Source organism: Zonotrichia albicollis, chromosome 7 (genome assembly GCF_047830755.1).
Source record: "Zonotrichia albicollis isolate bZonAlb1 chromosome 7, bZonAlb1.hap1, whole genome shotgun sequence".
Lineage (NCBI taxonomy): Eukaryota > Metazoa > Chordata > Aves > Passeriformes > Passerellidae > Zonotrichia > Zonotrichia albicollis.
In genome coordinates this window covers 24,034,343-24,052,978 of record NC_133825.1, presented here as the reverse complement: position 1 = coordinate 24,052,978, position 18,636 = coordinate 24,034,343, and the positions used below count along the sequence as shown (strand labels likewise).

General features: G+C 39.5%; 1 protein-coding gene across 5 annotated transcripts in view; it reads left to right on the top strand.

The window, feature by feature from the left end:
- Nucleotides 1-18,636, top strand: part of WAPL (WAPL cohesin release factor) — a 133,832-nt gene that overhangs the window by 92,733 nt on the left and 22,463 nt on the right. For 4 of the 5 annotated variants that reach the window (XM_074544668.1, XM_074544671.1, XM_074544667.1 and 1 more), the window contains 4 exons: nt 584-699; nt 14,385-14,480; nt 17,565-17,717; nt 17,954-18,090. In XM_074544668.1, coding sequence (XP_074400769.1) covers nt 584-699; nt 14,385-14,480; nt 17,565-17,717; nt 17,954-18,090 — 502 coding nt within the window. The remainder of the gene's footprint in view (nt 1-583; nt 700-14,384; nt 14,481-17,564; nt 17,718-17,953; nt 18,091-18,636) is intronic. The other variant, XM_074544670.1, reaches the window with a different exon arrangement.

The window sequence follows — 18,636 nt, the reverse complement described above, 5'->3', positions numbered from 1 at the left end:
GAGTCAGTGGTAATGCAAGTATCAAATCCATTGCAAGGCCATGTCAGCAGTTCCTTCTGGCTGACTCTTTGCTGAGCTGATCACAGCAGAATAGGCAAATACAAACAGGCTGCCTTCATGAGAAGTGAAGCAAGATCAATTCTTCTCTTCTGTAATTGTAGTGTGTTCTTATAAATCTCTTAATCTCCTGGTTTTGAAGAGCCCAATCTCCTGCTTTATTCTTCTGCTACTCAGGGTTGTAGCAGTAAGGCAGCCATTAGTAAGCTCATGTGAAAGGTGTCCTGGGATTTGAGGAGTATGGGATGGGAAGCAGTAGCCTGCAATTTACCCAGCGGGCAAGAGGTGCTGTAATATTTTTGATTGTGCACCTTATCATGCTTCTGTGTATCACTGCAATCCAGTCAGCAAGCCTGAACTGCACCCAGGACTTGCTTGGCATTAAGGCTGAATTTGCTGATGAATATTGATGGTTCATTATGTAATGTCAGAAGCTGTACATGTGGAATTGTCAGATGCAAGAAATGCTCTAGCAGTTCAACAGCTTTTAAAATGGTTGTTTCATGTCTATATTTACCTTTAACAGATCTGGAGTTTTCAGAGGATGCATCTGGTGTGCATGAAGGCAATAAGAAATCCACAAATAAACAAGGTGATAAATCTAAGGAAAACACCAGGAAGATTTTTAGTGGGCCAAAGCGGGTGAGTAATAATGCTGAGACAAATACAAAGTTCTTATTTTACTGAACTCCTCAGTATTGATGATTCTTCTTAGATATGCAACAGGGCTTTTGAGATCATTTGTTGGCCTTTAATATTATTTCTGGAAAAGTAAAACATTTAAGTGCAATAGTTTTGTATTTATTACTGGAAGATTCACTTTTCAGGTTCACATTACTGCTATGGAAAACCAGAGTTGCAATGTAGATGCATTCCTTGGAGATATTTTTAAAACAAAGCATTGGTAAATTCTGTGTGGTTTGTTGGTGTTTGTGGAGGGGGATTCTTTTGATCTCTTTTGTTTGCTCTGCCAATAAATATGTCATTATAAGACAGAACTTTTCTTAAAGCTTCAAATTGGGCATTGGAATAGTCTTTATAAGGATAAGTGCATTTATAGCATTAGGTATAGTGAGATTTTCTTTTAGTTGGAAAAAGAAGTAGCCTCCAATCCCATGCCAGTCTTGCCCAACTGTGTAATATTCAGTATGAATTTGCCCTTTCATAGCATGAGAAGAGCTTATTCATTTTCTTGATCTTACAGAAACGTGGTTTAGCTGTCACTATGGGTACTCAGTATTTCGAGGTTTTTAAAAATGTGGGTACAGCAAAAATGGAGTGTAGCCACTAGTAAAAGTTTTCAATAGGGGGATCCATGTAATCTCCACTAAAAGAAGCTTTTTATGACCCTGATGCCCAGGACAGCCATTTCCAATGCTTAAGGACTTTTCATGAGCTTTTTGCATAACTTGTTTCTGTTACCTGGCGATAGCAGTCCCTGTCTCACCATCATTGCAACCCACAACTGCTCTAGGAGGAGAAAGAGGGAAATGAGCTTGTGTTTCTGCTTTCCCTTGGAGTTCCATAGGTTTTGCAAGACCTGGCAGTTGCACGGTATTATAGAAACTGTCTTTTATGTGTGTTCAGCATGTTCTCATGAGTCCAACAGTTCAAAGAAGTTTTTTAAATTATTTTTTCTAAAGAACCCTAATAATTCCTCATGAAGGTAACTAGTTACTTGTGTTATATGATAGTTTCACTTGAAGTAATTTTTCAAGGTGCCTTTTTTTTTTTTGGTCTTCCAGAACCAGAAGATTTATTATCTCCCCAGTTGTGTTGTGATACATCAATTTTTCATTAAAAAAAGGATTTGTGGGTGGAGAAAGGATGACAGATTTGGTTTAGCTCTCCAAACATGCCAGGGAATATTTCCATGTGGGAGGATACGTGACCAGTAGGTCCTGTCGGTTGTGATGCCCTTTGAAAAGCAGTCACTTGTTGCTTTGACTTTGGACAGAGTGAGAAGCTCTTCCCTCCACAGTTTGAAGTCAGATAAGTGAGGAGGGTGTTTCCACAACTGAAATAGTATTTCTTGGAGATGGACGTTCCTCAGCTTCTGCTGATTAAGTAATCATTTTTTAAAATTCAGCTTTTTATCAGTGAACATGTTACAGTACACTGAGAAACAGAAGTACAGGGAGTGCAAATTTGACTGTAACTTTTTCAGTTATATATTTTAACAGCATAAAATAACTGTGGGTGTTCTGCTAATTACAGAAAGTTTTTAAAATTTAAATATTTAAATGCCAAAAATATTATTCTGCATTTGCTTTTCATGTGTTTCTTGTTTAATTTTTATTCTTTAAATCCCTGAGATTTTATGTGAAAAAGGTTCTAATTAATTTTGAATGTATATATAATAAAATTATGGGGTAAGGAATAAGCCTTACAGCAACATCATACTGTAAGAGAGAATGGTTTCAACTCTAGAAAATTCTCAGTTGGGGATACATTTTATTCAAATGGGAAAGTTGAGAATGAAACAGCTCTTTTGACCCTGCAGTGATATAATGGACTTAGAAGTAGATATTGTGTAATTGAGATTCAGATTTTAAACTTCACTGTTCTCTAATCATATGGCTGTTACATGGAGTTACTAAAAAAGCTTGTAAAGCTTGTTCTGGTGGTAATTAGAGCTGCTATAATTATCTTCCTAAAATATAGATATAGACTCTTTATCTTAGTTGTATCTTAAGGGAATTCTCATTCTGGGAATGGAAAAAATAACTGAAAGTATTAACCTGATGATAATAACTAATGATCTTTAAAAAAAAAATCTCTGGAACTACTTCAGTGTCTCAGCACCATTTATTTTTTCTTGTAAGACCCAGCAGATAGAGTATGAAATATTTTCTGTTAGGTGACTTTCAGAGCTGTGGCATCACACTGAGCTGCCAAGAAAAAAGCTCTGTTACTTGGGAAGCAGCAGGTGCTATCATTAAATTTCAGCAGATCCAGAAAGCTCAAGTATTTTTTCCAGTCTGTATTCAGCAGATCTGTCACCCATGGTTGTGGTTTTGAAAACTTGATCATTGTCTCCTAATGCTAAACCCCAGTTCTTGAAACTTTGATATAATAAAATATTACTGGCATCATTGACTTTGTGAATAACAGTGGTTCTGAACACTGCTTTTACTGTAAGGACTGAAATCAATGCCTGGTTGCAGTAGCCAAGGACATTGATAGGTGAGTACAGTCTCAACCAGAGCCATGCTTTTAAGTGAATTAAACCTCTTTATCCTGAGCCTGAATTATAGGGGGAGTGTTGCATTCCATAGCAACATAATTAAGTACTTACAGTACATAAATATTGGCATTGCTTGAGTTGCAAATTATGGGTGTGAAGCATACACTAGTAACATCTGCAGAAGTTTGTTTGCAACTGTTTACAATTTTAATTGAACTGGTTGGGTAACTCATGCTCTAGCATGTCAGTTTGGGAGCTCTGGATACACCCACCTGCTGCCCCTTGGAGCTTAGTTCCCTTCTACAGATGAAACTAATTCTCCATAAGCAGGCAAACCCAATAGAGGAGACAAGAAATTTTTTGTTGCTATGGTCCAAATCTGCTAAGACTAAAGACTTGAAAACAGGCAGCATAAAAATTATTTCCTGACATTTCTTGCTCCTGCTGCTTTCACAACAGATTTTAGCTGGAGTCAGCAAATGAAGAGAAACAGTTTTTGTAGGAATATTCTGGAACAGTTTCCTGTGGTCTTATGCAAAATATCTGTCTCCAAATAGGAATCTGAAAAAAGCCAACTTAAAAGTGTAAGATGAGGGCTAGTCTATCCCCAAATTTAACCTTTTGATCTGTCAGCCTTAAAAATTAATGGTTATACTTAGTGTTTTGTGTCAGTTCAGTGTTTGTGACACAAACATGTCACCAGAGACCACCACCAGGTACTCTGAACAGCACATTTTCTGGGATGGCCCCTCTGATCTTCAACTCAGAATGTATAATGAGTGATCTGCAGCTCAGTGCTGATCCCAGTTCTGCCTGTGGCCATAGGAAGCCAACCTAGACATGGTGAATACTATTACCTTTGAATATTTCAAAGTAAGAATTTAGATAGGGTTGCAAATCATAGTTAAAAGGTATGGGAGCCTTTCAGCTTGAGGGGCCTGGGAGGGGGGCAGAAACTATAATCTGTCTGTTGCTGCTCTTCAGGGCTGCTGAGGCATGTGGGAAGACTTAAGAAGCTGCATGAAGGAGACAGAGGGGGTATAACAGGAAAAAAACCTCTGACTCTCAAATTGGCACAACTGGAAGCAGACTCAGTCTTATGTTTTCTCAAAGTAGCATAAAATTTCAATTAGATGAGTGCTTTTTTTCCCTATGCCTTAGAGTAGGTCAGTTTTAGAAACAAGTCCTTTGGAATTAGTTTCTTAGATGTTAATATCTTTTGCACTGGGTATATTTCATAAAGCTTCTGTGCTGCTATAGAATGCAATTTTAGCACCTATAAAATACTGACATTTTCTTGAGAGTTGGAAATGTGTTTTATATGATTGGTAAGATGAGGAACAAAGTACTCAGTGCATGGTCAGTCTGCATTGGTGATTCATGGACTACTGATCAAGCTAAAAACTAACATGAAGGCTAATTCATTGCATAATGACTTGTGACTCCAGTTAAAATGGGCTTATTTCAATTAAATATTCACTTTTGCCATGAAAATTTATTGGTTTTAAATTACTTAAAGCTAGCTTAATTTTTTTTTGTTATTCTCTTACATTGCTATAGGAGAAATGTCTTTAAATTTCACTAAGTTAAAATCTTAGTGAATCTGCCTGGCTTGCAAGTGTGTACACATTCCCACATGTACCCACTGAATGGGGATGCATCACTGGCTTTTTCTTTTCCTCTTGTTGTGCACACATTGACTTGTACAGGAAAAGGTGTGGAAAAACCTCTTTGCCACTGACTTGGTGTTCATGGTGTTTCCTTTGGCCCATTCCAATACTGGACCACAGAGTTTTCTGTTTGTGCTGGTTTTGGCTGGAATACAGTTAGTTTTCTTCAGAGGAGCTCTTACAGGGCTGTTTTGGGTTTGTGCTGAGAACTATTGGTAGTGCTAGGATGATTTTGTTATTGCTGAGTAGCACTTAGAGCCAAGGCCTTTTCTGCTCCTCATGCCACCCTGCCAGCCGGGAGGCTGAGGGTGCACAAGGAGGTTTGGAGGGGACAGCTGGTCACAGTGACCTAAGGGATATTCCACACCATGTGACAGTGTGCTCAGCAATATAAAAATCTGGAGGAGGAGGAAGGGGGACACACCTTTGGAGTGATGGCCTTTGTCTTCCCAAGTAGCTGTGACGCCAGATGGAGCCTTGCTTTCCTGGGAATGGCTGAAAAACTGCATGCCCACACAAAGTGATGGATGAATTCCTTGTTCTGTTTTGCTTGCACTCATGGCTTTTGCTTTCTCTGTGTAACTGCCTTTATTTCTTAATGTTTTCTCACTTCTACCCTTTGGATTCTCCCCCATCCCACTGGGGGTGAGTAAGCAAGGAGCTGGGTGGGGCTTAGTTGCCAGCTGGGATAAAATCCCAGCAGTCCTTTTTGGCAGCTGACATGAGGCTCAGTGGGTTTGAGATAGTGACAGATTTGATTGGGATGTGCTAGATCAAGCTGATAGCTGTTAGTGCATTTTAGCTGGTAATTGACAGGTGTCTGCCTGCCATGGGGCCCCTTGCCTTTCTGTGTGGCATGGCATTTGGCTTTCACTGCTTGCTGTGCCTGGCAACATTTGGGTAACAGCACTTTTTTGAAGTAATATAAAAGTTTAGTACACTAAAGTAGCATTGCTTGAAAGTTCCTCCACTAGTGTGGACTGCATTTGCCAGGAAAAGCTGAGATCTTCTTGGATTAACCAAAAAGAGGCAAAAAATACTTACAGAAGCAGGTGGTTATGCTGCTCTTGTTCTCCCTTTGCTTGTCCAGCTCCCTCCTGCTTCCCTGTGCCTTCAGTTTGCCAACGTTGTGTATTACTATAAAAATAACTCACTAAAAAGGAAACATTTAACATAAATCTTAGTCCATTTTACTGGGAAACTAAACTATTCTATCTACTCAGTTGAGGGTCCCAAGAAGTGAGCTTAAATCCTCTTAACCAGGTTAAGTCAACACTGCAACTGAGAAATGCTCACTGAACACAGCAGCACTTTGATCAAGTGATGTCAGTGGGGTTAGTCATGACAGAAGTGTTGAATATGTGAATGAAAGCATGGCTTAATTCAGACATAGCTTAGCCAACAGACTGCTGCTGAACTTGGTATCCAAGAGAAAAACTTGAGGCAGCCATAGCCCTGTAACTACTGCTTTTCACATTTTAGTCAAGTTTTAGGAATAACTTCTGTACCCACCAAAGTACAGAAATGTGTGCAAGATTTCCAAGCGTGGTCTTTGGACAGGTAAGTTGGAAGGACATGTTAAATCAATACTGTGTAAAGAGCACTTATTTCCAGTTACCAAGTGCTGAACCAGGAAGAAATATTCTTTTTTTCTGCAGTGTGATTTCAGACTGATGTGCAACGAGACCTTAGTTCATTATTGAAATGCATCTTTCTTATCCTACAGGCAGGCTTTTTTTTCCCATGAGGAGGTCGATTTCATAATGGAAAATAAAATACTCCTGTTATAAGATTAGGCACTGTCAGAAACTGTCGATACCTGAAAAAAAACTTAGGTGTGAGCCTTTGTTTCTGCTAGCATTTGTTGTAATACATGTTTTAAGGGTATAAGAGATCTTTTGCAGTTTAATGGCAGCTTTCTCCACTGCTGTTTCATGCTGACTGGAAGGAGCTATAAATACCAGTTAGAAACAAAAGCTGGGTCTAAGTAAAGTAGAAGTTCAAAATGAAAAGCTTATACCTCATCTTTGAAAGTATTTTGAAATTGGAGAAGTACGAAGCCGTGCCCGCTCTGGGCTGGCTGTGTAAGCTTAGGGCTAATGTGACAATGACGTGTGTGTGGGAGGGGACAGAAACTAGGCTGCACTGTGGTCTGTAGTTTTCCACTTAGCTTGTGTTGAACTGTGCAGCAGATGTTTATCAAAGGCGTCCTGCGAGTAACGTTTCTTTTTGCTGGCCTGCAAACGAATCAGCATTTCCCCAAATCAGATTTTTAAAGATTTTTCTTTGTTCTTTCATTTTTAAGTTTTAGGGTATGTGAATGTTGGTCTGTCTTAAATGCACAAACCTATGTGCTTTTGCTTGATTACTTTTCCATAGCTTATTTCAAACAAATAGTTCTGAAAAAGCAGCAGAGGAATTGTAATTCAAAAGTTTTGCTATCAGTCATAGCCCTTTCTATACATGTAATGGTAGGATCAGAGTACACTGGCCAGGGCTCATTTTAAAAAGAACTGTCTTCATCTTGCATAACCTTTAGTTAAAGTGTGTCCTACCCTAAGGATGAACACTTGTAATAAAGTGGGGGTTTTTTTCAATGATAATAAACTGCTGCTAACTATGCACATTGAGCTGCTCTTTGCATCCTAATTTAGAAAGTTGAAATTGCTTATTTTTAGGAGGAAAGATTATTAGTTGGCATGAGCATTTTTGCTCCATTGAGGAGTCAAGCTGAATTTGGGCAATTTAAATATTCTGTGACCTCTCAGTTCAGTGCTAGGCCCAGTCTGACAAACAGTGCTGGTCAGAGCTGACAACCTGTGACTGCCTGTTGCTGCTTCTGCAGTGCATTCCTTTCATTTGCTGGTTGGTGTTTCTGGCAGATTGGCTCCCCAGTCCTGAACTGAAGTGGTTTTTGTAGGGATTTTTTTGTCCAAATAGGTTTTGTTGGAATGATAAACAAGAGATGAGCTGTTATGTCAGCCAGTTGTAATCAGCTTGTCTATTGTAAGCAATTTTGATATATTGCTGGAATCAAAATAAATTTTAAAATATTACAGAAGGTGAGAATAAAGCTGATTTGTTAGAAACCAAAGCCTCATATTGACACTATTATTTCACCTAACATTTGCAGAATCAAATTCTTCTGTAAGCATCTTTATTTAATACTGGCTTCCAAGTGCTTACCACTTAGGGACTTTTAAAATTGTTATTCATGTAAATAGACCAAAACCAATTCTTAATGTCTAAGCTAGTAAGCAGGATACTAGTCAGGACTGGCAGGTTTTTAGATTAGTCACCTAAATTGAAGAGTGAGGTAGCTGCTGTAATTTTACTGAATTGAGTTGGGATTTAGCACCTCAAAGCCATTCTGGACTGAAAGCAAATGTCAGGATTTGGTCTTCTCACTTAAAGATAATCATTTGATGCTGCTAAAAATTATTTTCTTCTTTCTTACTTTCTTTCACCTGGTAAAAGTGCTTCCTCAAGTGTCCTCCATACGCAGCTGCTGGGTAGAACTGTGGGAGCAGCATTCTTGGAAATGCCTCTTTTCCAGCTGGTGTCAACAGAAGTATTGGCAGCTTTGGCTGGGGAGGGTAGGGATGCAAAGTGAACCTAACATGCTAAGTCCTCATAGAGGCAAGAGGAACAAATGAAAAATAAGCATGGAAATCCTTCTCCCCCTGTGCATACTTAGGCTTTTCGGGAAGTAGAAAAATCAAGTTGAATGGAAAATGTTTAATGTCACGGTGGAAACGTGGCATTTTAAACTTCCAGTTCCTACTGGTATTAGCTCTAAGGCTAGAAGCAAGTATTGATTAAAGTATTTTTCAAACTAGATTCTCTCTTGCATTCTCATATTCTCTGCAAAAAACCACACCCACATCAGTTTTGTAGTTCCAGTAATTAACTTAATGTTTGAGTAAATTGGCAATGCAGGATAGCTGTGTAGGATAAATGTTACATTGCACAAAGTCTCCTGTAGGAAGTTCTAAAATGGGAAAAGTTCTCAAAGGAATTAAAATACACCAGTTTCATTTGCTAGTGGGAGCTTGATTTATATGCAGATGAATATGCAAAATTGTCTTCACAGCTCCTGTGTACTGTGTGAGCATGGCTGGTTCACTCAGCTCTGTCTGAGACTTGATGTGCATTCCATAATTGCACCATGAGATGCAAGCATGTCCTGATGGGAAAATCTGTGGTGTTGAGGGCTCAGTGTCCTTGTCAGACCCATTGCAAAGCTTTTATTTGAATTGGCTTTGTTTAGAGCTGATGTAGGCAGTGCCTGGGAACAGGTGGCATGAGGTTAGGTGCTCTCTAGAGGTGCCCCTGAAGTGTGATGGCGCTGGGAAGTGGTCAGGTCAGCATCCTCAGACTCAGTGATGCAAACCCCAGAGCTGGAACTGAGCACATCTGGGACATTGGCTTGAGCAGTGTTTTTTACTGATCCACATGGAAACGTTTTTGGGGGTGTATGCACACCTCAGCTGTATCACCTCTGGAACTCCATTGCAGTCACTATTTTGTAAGGCTTTCCTCTTGGTAGATTGATACACTTTGGGTAGATTAGGATTAACAGGAGGAGGGGAAGGGGAATGTGTGTCTGTGTTGGCCTGCTTCTCTCTGCCTTTCACAACCAAGAGAGCAGGAAATTTTTGTGAGCAGTTTGTGCTGGTAAGTGCTTGTGCCAGGGTGTTCCTTGAACTGCAGGTTTTTCTTTTCTCTTGAGCAAAGCATTTTGTTTCCAGTATTGTGGTGATATGTCTAAACTGTTGTACCCTCTCCCTTTTAATTAGACTTATTAAAGGTTTCAGGGCAAAATAGTGACCAAAACCCTATGGCTTCTGCTTCTGAGCTGACCTTTGAATACACTCAGCATAAGCAGCATACAGAACATCATTGACTATTTCTGTTAATGAATCTCATTTATTAGATTGTCCTGTTTCTAAAGTTCTGTTTTCATCCTTCACTTGGGTGTTGAACCCATCATCTTGCTGTGCCCTGTGGGTCTCCTCCTGAGCTTTAAGGAAGAAAAAGCATTTTGCAGATCTTCAGAAGTTTGATGCAAAAAAAGCTTCAGTGACATTTTTCCCTTGCTCCTTGTGTTGTCTAATACTCTTAAACTTTGCCTAACAGCTTGCAGTTGTCTGGCTACATGTGTGCATAATGTGTTTTGTGTTTAAATGGAATAACACCTCACAATTAAGTGATCCATGGCAGTGGTTTATTGGCACTAATCTGCTACTTTGATCCAAGTAATGGAGATGCAGTTCAGATTGAACACTGCAAAACCAGCTTGGTTCTGGTTTTATACTGCTCTTCTCTGAAGTCCAAATTAGGGTTTTTTTCCTGTTCTCTGACATGGTTCAGGTTGTGCTGAATTGATACTCCATCTTCCTGTTTTGAGGTGTGATTTCTTTTTCATTGCTCTGAGTGATATTCATTCCTTTCCCTTTTCAAAAGATACAGTCCATTATGAATATTTCTGTGCTTCATAACATGCTTGTTACCTTTTTCCTGTTCAAAGTGAGACATGCAGGATAGGATAGTATTCTTAATGATGATGAATACTGAGTGGTAACTCATATATTTTGCTTATTGGGGTTGTTTTTGGAACTTCTTGTTTTGACAGGCATCTGGCATACAGTGTTACTGAATGCATTCCGGATATAAATAATTCATTTGTCAGGATATCTGCTGAAAATGTTCTTGAGTTTTCTTTTGCCATTGTCTTCTACCTTGGAAAGCATTCTTGCCTGCAAATAGATGCTCTTCCTTGTTTTGCTAGTATTTTCTGTGTGACTCATGTCCCTGGCTCTTATTTTCTGCAATTCTGACAGCTATGAATGGCAGGTAATGCTGCATCAGTATGTGCATAGTGCCAGCTCTTGAAAATTTCAGCTTTGAGGCTTTCAGGAATGGGAGGTTAAGCATGATCCATAGATAATACCATTTGGAGATGATCTTACAGAAGAGACAGCTCTGTGCATTTTGTAAAATCCCTGGCATTAGTCCTGGTTTTGTATCTGCACTCACCCCCCCAGAACCACATGCAGAGTCCCACAGTACCATATGCCTTATGCCCACCCTGGAATATTTGCAGTTTTTCAGACATGTGTCTCTGTGAGCAGCTGTCAGTTCTAGATGTACGGAAAAAGGAAACTCCTCTGCTATTCAGCAGAAGCTCTTACAGCTGATTAATATTGCAGAACTTATTTGCCTTAAGAACACAGAATTCAAAGCAATGATGTACTTCCACTTGCATCTATTCCAGGTTAGTTTTGAGAGAAGGAATTATTAAAGAAAAGTCTGTTATTTGAATAATTGCAAGATTCTCTTGTCTTTAAGGGAAAGTTTCTCAAATTATTGCTACTTAAATATTAGTGTTGCTTGTTCAGGGAACCTTGTTATCACAAGCATTTGAGTTGCCTTTTAAAGAAAACACCCCAAAACCAAACAGACCAACCTCTTTGCTTTTGTGATCAAGCCCTTCTGAAAAGTCTTTCTTCACTAGCATTCATTTGATCATTGGTACTTTTCCTGGCTTCAGTTCTGTCACACAGCAATCCAGAGCAAGTCCACGCAGTGCTCGCTGCTTGATCGGCATTGGTGCAGTTTCTTTGCACTTGATCTGGAAATTCATCCCAACTCTGTGCTGACAGGGAAAATGGGAAGGTTGCTTTAAGAGGTTCAGTTGGAAAGGAAGGATGTGTTTGCTGTGTTGAAATCCACCTGAGTTGTAAGAGAAGCTCCAGAGTCTCTGCCTAATGTGTTACAGCTGATTAGAACGTATTTCTTTGGAAAGTGGTGTTGGATATTTGCAGGTGTGTTCTGGTGGAGCAGCTCTCTGCAGGCAGCGTGAGAGTGACCAGATAGCAAGTGGCAGGGTATCTAAGGAAATACTGCTGGGAAGGTATGGAATCACAGGCCAATCACTTGTTTAGATCTTTTCTGATTTGAAGTGGAAGGTCCTACAAAGAATGGTCACTAAAAGGAAGGCTGACCTTCCAGAGGTATTTGAGATTTTAAGGATTACTATTTCCAGCTGCACTTCAGGCGCTGTTACAAGAGAGCTATTCAATGCAGATGTCCTCGTTTCTTAGAAGAGGCATTTATTGGTGGCATTGCTTGTTTTCTTATGTATCTTTTTTCCTCTATTGCACTGGCAATGGTTAAGTTGTAAACTGCCATGTCACAAAACACTTTGGGATGCCCTAGCTTTTGATTTAGTACGGAATTAAAGGAGATGGGAGAAGAAAAGCCCCTTTTTGACTGTTAAACAAAAAGCATACCATCTTTGGAAGCCTGTGAGCCCTGGGTATTTAGAAGGAATTTGCTTTTATCTGTTTGCCCTGCTGAACCCTTTCCTACGCATCAGCTGTTGCTCTCTGCTGAGGAGGACACACTAATGCTGTGTGGCCCTTGTGCTTGCACTGCCACAGCTGCCTGTGTACTTTGTTTGACTCCCTCCCAAGCACTGAATGTGCTTCCTGTGGGCTGGGCCTCCTTGCCCTGCGTGTGTGTGCCCAGCAGAGGTGCTGGGTTTGGAAAAGCCAAGGAGCTGTGGGTGCTTCTGTGGTGCGGTCAGCAAGGGACCGGGTCAAAGCCAGCCTGGCTCTGCTCCCCCTGTGCCTGCCAGGGGCGTGTTTGGCTCCTGCTGGAGCACAAGGCCTGAAGGAAAAGGAGCACACAGGTGGGGCACAGGCAGGCAATTTCACCCCAAACCAGGCTGATTCTATAAAATGCTGTCCCATGTGTGTTACTTGGCAGAGTTTGTTACTTCCTTGAATTACCCTGTCTACCACGATAGGGCACTCTCTCTTGCCAGTCTTAAATATGCTCTAAAATGAAGTGTGGAGCAATTGTCAGCAATTCAAGAAACAAAAACACTCAGTGGTTCTTTTCCATTGCAGACATCTGTGAAACTTGCCTCTTCCTTAATTTAGAAAAAAACTTTGTAAATTGCCATTTCTTTGTTCATTGCAGACCCTGAGTCAAATTTCAGATAAATATTTGCTGCTCAGAAAGATATAGGACAAAAGAGAGTTAACATCTGAATCATTTTCTAACCTTTTTTCAAATAGTGATCCATATGACACTTTGTTCCTGTTTGTGGGCTCAGATGATCTCTTGTAACTCAAGTATCTTGAACATGAAACTGGTTTCTCAGTTAAACTTTTTGAGCTGAACCAGATACTGTCTAAAAAAGCTTCCTTGCAAAACTGATGAAACTTAAGATAATAACCAATGTATACATGTTGATGAATGGTACATGAGCACTGCTTTAGGAACATCATTTAACAATCCTAATTTCTCATGACCACACAAAAGCACACTCAAGGGGGGAAAGAGGCTTTTCTCTTGTCTGGTGACTGGAATGGTTTAGTGCTTTGGGGCTCTGAAAACCCTTAGCTGAGGCTTTAATCCTGCTAATATTCCTTGAAATTTTGTTCAGTAGGGCTTTGTCTTGTGAAGAACAGAAGGATGCAGCACAGTTGGGTTTTACTCTGCAATAGTACAGAAACCCCTTCACTTAGAGAATTGCCTCTCTAGCTTTTGGCATGCTAGAGCCTTGTTTTGCACTGTGTGGGGTGATGCTCAGTCCCTGGCTGGTCCTAAGGCTTGCCACATGTAGCCCCTCTGGGCTTGAACTGTATTTTGGCTAAATAGTTACTACATCATATTTTGACAGAAAATGTTTATTTGAAATTCTTTTTTCACATTCAAAATACTGTGTAACTGCTGTGAGGAAGTAGGTACTTACTCAGTTTACTTCATGCATGGCATGGGTGGGAAATGGAGAAAATTGTAATGCTGTATTAGTCTAGAACAGTATTGTGCAAGTAGGTTGGTAAATGTGAATGCTAGAAATAGAATTCTGTCTTTGCTTCCTCCAGAGAGTATGTTATGTTTCCCAAAAATTCAAGGACAGTAAATTTTGATGCATTTTGATTTGCCTTGACACATTTTTGAGCAAGACTAAAAAAAACCTTCTTAATTTATTAATATAGATTAAGGCATTTCATTTGAGTGTTTTTCTTCCTTCTGCATCAAAGTCTATAGGAGTTCTGCATTTTTGTTTCTAAACCAGTCATATTTCTACTGACATGGTGTTTGCTAACACATTTTTTTCCCTGAGCTGTCAGTCTTTGTCTGTAGGAAGGTTCCAGACCTTTTGCCTTTGAATAAGTTTAGGAGATGAGACAACTGAAAAAATTGTTTGAATATATACATATCATGTCTTGTGCCATTTGAGTGGGTCCATGTGTCTTTAAAACCATCAGAGGCTTCAAAGTCCCTCTGATTTTCCAGTACATGTGATATTGGGAACTTGTGCTGCTGGGAATTCAGCAGGGAAAATGAGGCTTGTTTTCCTTGGTTGGCTACAGTATTGCTACAGTAATTTTGAAGTGTATAGTGGCTACTGGTAATTTACTTAAGAAATAACTTTTATTTTTATCTTTTAGTCTCCCACAAAGGCAGTGTATAATGCTAGACACTGGAACCAGCCAGAATCAGAGGCTCTGCCAGCACCACCAGCTTTGAAAACTCCCAGTGTCCCAGTAAGTAGACTGTTGGTTTTTTCTCAAGTTTGCTAAATCTCCTCTCCAGATTCACTGATTTTTAATTCTTTTTATTTTTTTACCCCAAGTTCTTGCTATCTGGTAATGCCACAGTAATTCAGAATGAGGTGCACTTTGTGATGTGAGCCACTGGAATTTGATAGAAAGGAAATTGTTAGTGGAAGTTCTGTAGAATAGGATCTTTCATATAGCTTAAATATAGTTACCAAAAAATACTTCAAGTTATGTTCCTCAGTGCTGAAGTTAAGCTTTCTAATAATGGACTCCATTCCATTTTCTGAGAGAACTCCCAGGATTAATTTACTAATGAACACAGAAGTCAGCAAATTGCTGATAAAAAAGAAAAAACTTAAAAGAGCCTCATCATTTATCTTTCCTTTCTAATGGAGTAGTGCTGATGGCTGACTTGAGTCTTTAGAAACTATGAAAGAAACACCATTTTCTGTGTACAGTCAGAAATGCTAATACCAACATTTTGGATATCAAAAATACGCCAGGGGTGAAAACAGCTCTTGAAGTTGTTTGTCCAAAAGTAAGTGGTTGTTTTGAGACTCAAAGTAATTGTTTTTTAACTCTTTTGAGACTCTGGGAATCCAGGGTCTTCCGTTTATATTGCAGAAGTTGTTACTCATTATTCTAAGAGAGCACTGTACATTGTTAATAAATGTAATTTTATTTGGTGCCTTGCTGATAGTGCTGGTCTGAGAACAGAAAATAAGAGAACAGAAAGTAGATATTTTTGCAGTAATAGGTCTTCAGCTTTTGTTGTTGTCACCAGTTTGTAGTTGTTTATTTTTATTTCTTTCTTTCTTTTGCTTTTGTTTGTTGTTTTGTTTTGGTTTTTTTTTTTCTTTTTTTGTTGTTGTTGTTGCTTTTTCCTTACTTTTTTTTTTTTTAATTTACCCCTGTTTGTGGTGTTCTGGTGCTTCTTCCTCTTTGATTTGTACTTGTTTCTGGTTGCCTCCTTGCAGTATTCTGAACAGCCTTCTTTGGATATTAACTGCACTGCCTGGGAAATGCAGATAACTGAGTTGAAAACTGCCATTTCCACTAGAGTCTGAGGAGAAAGCAGAAATTTCAGCCCTGGGTTTTTACTAAACCCCTTTCTCAATTTAAATTATGCACCTTTGAAGTGAAGGTTTTGTTGCTTGCTGAATCTCTTGGTGCTATTTTTTGTGAAGTACTCTGCTAGCTGACTTAAGGGCAGATTTTGTGTGAGTCTTGTCAGACAGACTTTGAATATGGCTTTTTCAAGCTAAGAAAATGTCTGTTTCATTCATTCAGACAGTCACTTTTGTATTCTGTCAGACTTCCACTTTGTATCTGGAACCATCAGAATATTAATGCAGGAATGTGGTAGAGGTTTGGCTGAACAAACCACTGAGGGGAATTTGTATGTGCTGCCCATGTTATGATGTACATCTGAAGTTGCTTCAGACGTGGTTTTTAACCATGATTTACATGTGTGTAATACTTCAAAGTGACAAGGTAAATGAGCCTTGAGCCAAATGTTCAGTGGTGGTTCCTGCACATATGATCCTGCCTCTTTAATTTCTGTAGAAATTTCTCACCTGAAGGTTGGGAGAAGTCTGTCTCAGGTGTATGGTGAGAAACTCACAGCATGCAAACTGCTTATGCCAAGTACTCTCTTAAGGCCTCTCCAAGTGCCCTTGGAGTTTGCTTTGAAGGGGCAGCCATTAACCAAGACTTGGATAAGATCCTTCAGTGGCTCTCCTGTGTTCACAGACTGATAAGATCAGTGCTGCAGTATGTGCTCTAAACCTGTTTTTCAGGGTGGTTTATTTACCATTTCAGCACTGGTGATTGAGTGAGTGAATACTGAAATGCCACCCTGATAGAGGCAGAATGTAAAGAATACTTCAGTAATATAGCAGCTTCTTCTGGCTTTTATTTTAATTTTGTCTCTCAGTGTACAGTGCACAAGAAGGCTTTCTCTCCAGCTCTCCCCTGGAGTCATGCATCTTCTATGCCTGCATGTTAATTTTATTTTTTCAGCCACACTTCTAAAATATTCTCATTGTTCTGTGTAAGGAAGCTAAGTACATGATGTTACTGAGAGATTGAGGGTGAGTAAATGCCCATTGGAATTGGCACTTGGAGGTCTTTTTCCATACAGCCTTGTTTGCTGTAGTTTGTGTTCATAATAGATTTTGTGCCAGAGAAGTAAATCTGAAGATAAGCTGCACTTCAGCTTGTAGTAGCCTCAAACTAATACAGCAAAGTTGAGGAGAAACCTGTAATACTTGCTGGAGTTGTCTGGAAACCTGTCAGTAGTTATTCTAGACCTAACATCAAGTTCTCTCCTCCCTGTAGAACAGGTTCTGCTGTATTTTATGCCATGATATGCTCCTAAAATATTTAGCAGCACAAATAAGAGAATACTAAGAGTGTGCTCTACCTGGTTTGATGCCTCTCAAGGCTCTGTGTGGCTTTGGGTGTGCTGGCCCACAATGGGTGCTGGTATTCTCCTGCTGCAGGCCAGGGGGAGTTTGCAGTGTGAGGCTGGAGGGTTGGACAGCAGTGCAGGGTCCTGGGGCAGGCAGGGCCAGAGCAGCTGGCACTGAGCTCTGCAGGCCAGGCTGGGCTCAGGCAGGGCTGGCTCAGGGCTCTGCTCCCATCCAGAGCCAGCTGCTCCCTCAGGGCTTCATAGTGCAGCCAGCCTGGGCATTCCTGGGAGTGCTCTGGGGTAAGAGACTTCAAGGAGTAACAAATAAACACTGAATTTGGTTGGTTTTCTTACCCTGAAGCTTAAGGAACCAATATAAAGGACATTTTATTCTTCCACTGGTTTTAGTTTCAGAATTCCACTGGAGCTTTCCTGATACTTGGAATGTTTTTGGTTTTTTTGGGGTTTTTTTTGTATTTAAGAGTAGACACATTGTCACACAGCTTAGGTACCTACATCTTGGTAGTGCAAGGCAAGGACTAAATGGTCCCAAAATGTGAATTTGACAATTGCACACCTGTACTGTTTCCTGATGTATTTAGTGTATGTTTTCATGCTCAAAACATCTGCCCATTTTAGCACTTTCTTATTAATAGGTAAGGCTATCTTCAAAGGAGGCAATTCATAAAGATGATGGAGTTTTTAAGGCTCCTGCACCACCTCCCAAAGTGATAAAAACTGTGACAATACCTACTCAGCCCTATCAAGAGATAGTAACTGCATTGAAATGTAGGAAAGAAGACAAAGAAGTAAGTATTCTTAACAAATTTTTAAGATAAAGAATTACTAGTAATCCTAACTACTGAAGGAACAGTGTCAAAACACAATTTGGCTTTCCTATTAAAAATAATATTTTGAATGGCCTTTATTAACATCTTAATGTTTCCTTGCACTTAAAACTGAATAGATTTTTAAACTGTACTTGTCAAGATTATTATAAATCCCAAGAGCAACTTACTTAGGTCAAAATATTTGTCTTTTCCAGTTATACACTGTTGTTCAGCATGTAAAGCACTTCAATGATGTAGTGGAATTTGGTGAAAATCAAGAGTTCACAGATGATATTGAGTACTTGCTAAGTGGATTGAAGAGCAATCAGCCCCTAAACACACGTTGCCTTAGGTAAGACATCTAATACAAAACATGGAACCTGTGTTTGAAGGAGATACTGAATTAAATATGCAGCAGAGAAGTGTCCATGCTTTAAAATTTCATGGACGTTTACCTGGCACTTCTGCCCTGAAGAGTAAAGTTTGAACATAATCGTTAAGATTGTATATTTTGAATAATCATAAACAGTGTGGCTATGAAGGTGAAATAGTAAATTGTGCAGTAAGAGACATCTTTGACACACTTGTTATCCTTGCTGTAAATCAAAACAATCCTTTCTATCTTGCTCATGTAGGGCATTTTTTGTGTGATATCTGTTCTGTTTTCAATGCAAATTCATTTCTAAAATAAAATCCCTAAGACTGCAGAGTTTGGTGAAAATCTAGAACAGAGGTAATAGTGAGATGTTGTTTAACTTCAGCTGCCTCTTCTTTATCTTCTGTTAAGAAATAACAAAACTGGCAGCCACTAAAAGGACTGAAGCCTCAGTATTAATTGGGAGGTTCCTTAACTGGTCTTGGACAACTTTTCATATTCAAGTTACACATTATTGTGAAG